At 33.8% G+C, this 7320-nt stretch overlaps 1 protein-coding gene across 2 annotated transcripts; it reads right to left on the bottom strand.

Annotated features, from left to right (window-relative positions):
* Window positions 1-1305: 1305 nt before the first annotated feature.
* Window positions 1306-6504, bottom strand: LOC123917701 (inactive leucine-rich repeat receptor-like serine/threonine-protein kinase At1g60630). Of its 2 annotated transcripts, none has more exons than XM_045969495.1 (3): window positions 6062-6504; window positions 4159-5946; window positions 1306-2249 (listed from the first exon to the last, which is right to left on the bottom strand). In XM_045969495.1, the coding sequence occupies exons 2-3, from the start codon at window positions 5531-5533 to the stop codon at window positions 1585-1587; spliced, it is 2040 nt and encodes a 679-aa protein (XP_045825451.1). In that variant the 5' UTR covers window positions 5534-5946; window positions 6062-6504; the 3' UTR covers window positions 1306-1584. The 2 variants fall into 2 exon arrangements, with proteins under 2 accessions (XP_045825451.1, XP_045825449.1); XM_045969493.1 differs by having other exon boundaries at window positions 6058-6500.
* Window positions 6505-7320: the final 816 nt, after the last annotated feature.

Below are 7320 nucleotides of genomic sequence, written 5' to 3'. Positions count from 1 at the left end.
CCAAACCAAACCGCATACATATATTTTAATATTTATTTATCTTTTTTATTAGTATATATATATATATATATATATATATATATATATATATATATATATATACACACACACATTGCATTAACTTTTTTTTTTTCATTTTAAATTTTGTTAATACTACATGTTAGTTTAATTTAATCTATTTTTTTAACTTTTTATATGTTTCGAATATAATTGGTCATTGTCATTCCAAAATATTAATTTTTAATATATTATATGTTATATTTTACATCAAACTTAATATTTATTTTGTCAAAAATGTCAAACTATTATTTTGTAGCGTTTTTTATAATATTTATATTTATTAAAAAAAAATTACAATTTATAATTTGGATATCCAAAAACCGATCCAAATTAAACCGCATAATATTGGATCGGATTGGATCGGATTTTTTTTATTTGCCATCCAAAACCGAACCAAACCGCAAATAAATTTATTTTTGGATCGGATGAGTTTTTGCCTCAAAACCGATCCAAACCGAACCGCGAGCACCCCTACTAATTAACCTTTATACTCCGATTGATGGGTGGTGGCTAAGAACAAACTTTGATAACTTCTTGATCGATTCTGATGACTTAATTCTTCCCTTATTAATTATAGATTGATAATAAACCATATAACAAAGATACGTGCTTCTGTTGATCAACATCAACCACAAATCACCAAACACACCATTAAACAATTTACATTAATCAAACATATAATTAATCATTTTATATTTGGTTGCACCAAACTTGTATTTTACTTTTTTGACTCCTCTTTTGTCATGAGATATATACAATAATTCATTTAATTTTTTTGAGAAAAAGAAAATCATGTTTCACTAGAAATCAAATAAAATTTTGTACCAAAAAAAGAAGAAAAAGAAATCAAATAAAAAGATAATGTGTGAAGAGAGACTCCTACCTATAGATTGTGAGTGATCTATATATCTCACTTGTGTCCTGATAAATCTCAAAGTAAACTTTTTATTACACAATTAATACTCTTCTATAAGTGCACTTAGTTCAGTGATATCATCCAAGAGTTGTAAAATACTAAAACTTGTTAATAGATGTAAGTCTAGATTCAGGTGAGAACATGTCAAAAAAATCAATATTTACCTTTGGTCACTAATCTTACCTAAAACTTTTTAATAGTTCCATCAGGTTTTAATTTATTTGCAACACTTTATTTACATCCTATAGCCTTACATCTAGGAGGTAAAATTATGTGTTAATTTCTATAGCTGGCAAAGCGTCCTAAATACAGGAACATCAAATTTAAGGTTACACTGAAAAAGGAAGGGATTGCATTGTAGCATTAAGCCATTATTAGCAGAAACAAAAACTCCAAAACCTGAAAGGATTGCTCTCCACATCTTTTGCAAGCTGAATCTTTGATATGAATCCATATCCATTAATTTACCTCTAACCAACATGTACTCACAAAGCAATAGATTAAGAATGTATGTCTTTACAGCATTATCACCTACTCCTGTGTCCGAAATCAATATTCAATAACCAATTCATGAAAAATAAGAATGCATAAAAAAAAAAAGTTTCCAATTATATGCTAAGATGTTCATCCCTTGGCAAGCTTTGAACTGTATCTGACCATCTACCGGGTGAATGATCACTACTATTATTAGATGAGACATGAGCTTCTCCTCTTGAATCTCTTATCATCTTTAGAACTTCTCTCATTGTAGGCCTATTCTCCGGTGCAACTGAAACACATGCCATTGCAATGTTCAATAGAGCCTGAAGCTTCTCTTCAGAAGCTTCATTGCCTGAAGAGGCAGGATCGTCACCAGATTCGGTTTCTTCTTCACGCACTGACCGAACCCATTTAGGTATATCTGAACCGTGTGTCTGAACAAGGTCTTGATAGGGTGTTTTTCCCGTCAAAAGCTCTAGGAGAAGGACACCAAAGCTGTATACATCTGCAGGTTGAGTTTGTGGCCGCTGAAAACTGCGGCACTCGGGCGCTCTATAGAAAAAAGAAGTGGCACTTGGTTCTTCCATCGTGTCAGGATTGAGGAACACAGTGAGACCGTAATCGGTGAGACATGACTCGAAGTCGGCACCAAGCAACACATTAGAAGATTTCAGGTTTCCATGAGTCATGCCAGGGTTTTGGTGGATATAGAGAAGGCCTGTGGCTAGATCTTCTGCAATTTTAAGACATGATGTCCAGTGAAGAGGTTTTCCGCCGCTAGATGTTTTTGATCCTGCATTACATGTCATTAATTTTATCAACAAAGTCCTTGTTAGCTATATCAGTTTGAAAGCAATGCCAAAATGCTGAAATTTTTCTGTTTTGTTCATAATTGCATCTATAGCTTATATTAGCACATATGGTATTTTGATTTAAAATTTTGATTCTTCCAAAAGGGTCAAATAACAAATACAAACAATTTCAATCATATAATGAAAATACATATACTTGTACAAATGAAAAAAAAATAAAAATGGTAAACCTCCATAAAGGCTAAAAAGCAGCTCACTAGGATTAAATATAAAGAAACAAAGCAAAACACAATACTTGTGTAAAAGAAAAAAACAGCAAAATACACGTGAGGATCCTAACTATTGGCATGATTGGTTACTTTCTATTCTTGGATATTATGATTACACCATTACTTTTAAGAGAAAAAGAAGGTCAGACTTGTTGATTTGTTAAATGCATTGCCAAAAAGCATTTTATCTCATTTTTTAAGTTAATGTGAACAAGAGGGTTGTTCCAAGGTTAGGTATAATGCTTATGCTTTATGCTAACTTTTTTTTTTTGCATTATCCAACAAAAAGAATTAATAAATATAAAAGCTTTTAAAATTTAAACAGTTGCGAAAGGGAACACACTGCTCTGTTCCAACATGTTTCTGGATTTGGATTGCTTGCCGTCAGAATTCCACGCATCTATGACCGTTGAATCAAGATCTGACAGTTTAGATTTCAATGCAGTTTTTCTTAAACTAAAACCATCTTATCTCGATCCAATGACTAACGAGCTGTTGACTGCGTGAATTGTTGACTACTACAAGCTAAGTGATCCAAAATAATCAGACATATCTGGTCTTTGGAAATAAAATTTTGAATAAAAGCATTTAACCACAATGATCCATCATACTTATAATGCAATTCTAGCCAATATAGTGATGGGCTATAGGGAAGGAGTGAAGAAAGTTTCAGATGAATGATATATGAAAGTTTAGACATAATTGTGAGTGTTTGAATATTTTTATTGAAATTCAAACATATTATTCGTCTAATTTTTTTTTTTTGTCAAATAGTCTAGTGACTAGAAATTCTACATTTAGTGAATAAGTGAGGTATCTGTGTTATGTTAAACATATGAATTATGAATACATGATTTAACCAAGTTGGGATTAGATCAGTGTAGAAGTAGTATGTGGCTGTACACTAAGCACAAAATGGTTCAACTCTCTTTAATTTTTCAATTAAATGAGTGAGTGGGACAACACTAACATGGGGTCACAGTCATAAATGAGTTGTCAGATTCAGATCACACACATACTACACCTTCTAAAAATTCTTTAATTACATTAAACAGTTCGATAGAGAAAGCAACACTTTTTGTCTCTATCTCTAATCCCTCTCTATTCAACTTAAACTAAATCAACATCAACCTATGCAAGAATGAAAGATTTAGTGCACAGATATTATTAGTGGATACTATACAATCTACATACATCACATGAGGAGTGAGGACCCCATTACCAAAATATAATCAACTTTTAAGACACACTCACTCATCCCCACCTTTTCAGGATCTAAACTATACATCAATGATAGTTACATCATTTTAATTCATTTCAACATTTCTTTTTTCTTTCTTTGACTCAATCCATTCCTAATGCCTACCTTATCAAGTGATATAGCTTAAGTATGCAAGCAGCACATTTGAATCATTCGATCAAAGATCAAACAAATAGATCCCTCCGTAATATATTATAACCAGAAGTCACTTTTTAAGTTGATTGAATAATTGATATATCTGATCTATATTTTATCACGGAGAGAGTACTACATTTCAAACAAATACCATACTATTATTTTTAGAAAAATTAACAAAATCATTAACATGAATAATAAAGTAAATTAAGAGATAGTACATACCATGAACAAGAGAGAAGAGGCTTCCATTGGGAAAATAATCATAGACAAGAAGCCGTTCTTCTTTAGCTTGAAAGTAAGCCCTAAGTGGGACCAAATTAGGATGTCTAAGCTTACCAAGTAAGTCTATATGTGTCCTAAACTCCTCTAATCCAGGGTACCTAGCATCTTTCAACCTCTTAACCGTAACAATAAAACCTGATTCCATCACTGCTTTATATGTACTTCCCATAATACCCCTCCCTAATGTCTCAGCAGAAGCCTTAAGTAAATCCTCTAAGCTATAACCCATTTCACGATCCCCTGCTCCGCAGAACACCAATTTCCCTATACCCTCATTTTCCCAAGCAAATCCTCCTTGTTTTGCTTCATAATTACTTCCTCTACCCTCTCCTCCTCCATCATTTTCTCCTTCTCCTGTTGCCACGTCACCACTCTTCCCTCTCCTTGCTGCAGAGGATCCAACCCTTTTCCTACGGTTCTTGCGAATTACCCACACAAGAATAATTAACAAAATTAACAACAAAACAAACCCGCTAACACTCCCTCCAATTATCTTTATCAGTTTTGTACGGTTCGATTTCGACGACGTCGTTTTCGTGTTCCCTCCAACGGAACCAACCGACGGTGACGGCGCCAACGATGGCGGAAACAGATTGCTACTTCTGCATTTTTTATGGATCTGTTCTCCACATAGCTCTAAATTCCCCGAAAACGACGACACATTAAACCGGTTCAATGCAGTTGTCACCGGAATCTCGCCGGAGAGTTTATTATTCGAGACATTCAAGTACTTAAGTCCGGTTTGATTAAAACCAGGAATCGAACCAGTAAACAAGTTATCTTCCAAGTAGAGAACATACAGCCGAGGAACCTTAACCAACGACGCCGGAATCTCGCCGGAGATTCTATTACCAGACAGATTAATAACCTTAACACGGTGAAGAACCGAAACAGAAGCCGGAAACTCACCGGAGAAGTTATTATCATTAAGATAAATAGATTTCAAATTGACGAGATTCGAGAGATTAGGGATTTGACCAGAAAGTGAGTTTCCTTTGAAACTAAGAACTCGAAGTTGATCTAAACGGTTCAAGATTTTTGAATCTAATGTTCCTGTTAAGTTGAAATATTCGAGTACTAGCTTTCTAACTTTTCCTTTGAAACAATCTTTAACTCCAATCCAAGTGCAAACGTCGTCGTTTTGCTTCGCCGGCCATGGAAGTTTGTTGTGAATGTCTATGGATGATTTAAGTGAAAGAAGTGATTGTGAATCATCATCACTTTGTGATCTAACTTGTTGACAAGTGAAGAAACAAAGTAGAAATGTGATGAAAAAGATAAAGGAAAATGAGAATGAGAATGAGAATTTCTCCATTTTGCAATTTGCAATGTCGTGTTTGTTTGATTCAGCTGAATTGGTTTTGTTTGTGTGGAAGATATCGAAAATTGTTTAATGCATGTTGTTGGGTAGAGGTTGATTCAATTCAACTACTTAAATTACAGGTAAAAACCGTTGATCTAACTCACTCTTTAGATCTACAATTTGAAGATGACTCTGTTGAGAAATTCATCGAACAGAACATTGGCATGGGATGGGAGTGTGTAGAACAGGAACAAGCTCTTCTTATTACTGTGGTTAATCTCGAAACTGTTCATTCAGGTTTGCAAAATTGACGGTCACGGACACAATGGCAGAAGTTTCACGTGAAATAATCTCTTTAACCAAACACCAAAAATAACCATTCTTTTCGTTTCTCTATGTTTTCTTTCTTTCTATATTGTTAAACACTGCACAAACATTATTAAACAAAACAGTCAACAACTAAATGAAGAAGCAAACAAAATAAATAATAAATTAAGAAAAATTAAACCATGCATGTAATTTTGTAATGTACTTACTTACTTTCTTGGGTTGCTCATAGTCATGGAATTTAGCAGTTATTATAAACATGGGTGAAGTGGGATCCAATAATCTTGTCTTGGTTGGAATCATTGCAATGGTTAGTGAATGAAATGATGAATTGAAGACCGACACAGGCTGAGAAAATGGTTTAATTTGAACTTTTTATTTGTTGGGAAAATTGTGAAATTGGATGGTTACTTACTACAAGTTACAACAAAATAACTATTTGTGACAGAGTAACACACATGGTGTGTAGAAGGGAGTGGTGATTCCAAAATCCAGCTGCTACTGCTGCTAAATCTTTAAAATCGAAATGGGTTTGTTAGTAATAATTTGAGAGAGAGAGAAAGAGTTTTTCTGTGGTGTATTTTAGGTGCATTATGTGTATGTGTCTGGTTGTATGATCAGAGAGAAAGAGAGGGAAAGGACAGAAAAAAACGGACCTCGATTCCATGCATTCAAATGACCATGCAGTCATGCAGTCATGCATTTCTGACCTTTAGATTAAAATTTTGGTGGTCCAGAGTTCAAAATGAATGGCTGTGATTAACCTGCAGTCAAATAGTGACTGCAGGGAATCCAAATCCGAAAAAAACATATGCCCCTTTCTTCCTTGTTTTGTTTAGGTCCCCATTTTCACTCAGGAAATAGGTGAACGAATTAAAGGCAAAAGGAAAGAGTGATATAAATGGCATTTCACAAAAAGTTTAGGAGAAAAAATTACTTTGCCACCTGTTAATATTAAATTATCAAGCATAGGTGTCAGACAAAATATGGAGTGCTTGTGTTTATAGTTGAGCTCGTGTAAATAGTAACGTTTGACTCTTGCTAGCTGTCATATTGAATTTTGTTTAGAACATACTAAGAGTGATTAATTATTAAAGGACGAATGGTTTAGAGAATTTGAATTTGATTTTTGGATCGAATTGTTGGATTTAATTTATTATACTGCCGAATTTCATATTATTAAGGCTCACTTCTCCTAGAAATTGGAGATTAACACCAAAAAAGGAACACATAGTTTACTCGTAGAAAGTCTCATAATGATAGTGAATTGATGGAAGGAATGATTTGTCAGTGAAAAATGAAGTCATAATCCGAGTTGGAATTGACCGCGTTGACGCATGAAGAATGTGTACCTGCAAAACACTCTTCCGGTCAAGTTATAAAAATTAGAAATGAGATATACCTAATAAGATTGTAAGTTAATAAATGTAGTATTGAGTTGATGAGTGTGGTATTAGATTTGGGCGGCTTCC

The sequence above is a fragment of the Trifolium pratense genome, linkage group LG3 (genome assembly GCF_020283565.1).
Source record: "Trifolium pratense cultivar HEN17-A07 linkage group LG3, ARS_RC_1.1, whole genome shotgun sequence".
NCBI lineage: Eukaryota > Viridiplantae > Streptophyta > Magnoliopsida > Fabales > Fabaceae > Trifolium > Trifolium pratense.
Note: the sequence above shows the minus strand (reverse complement) of the source record. Positions and strands in the feature narration are given on the sequence as shown.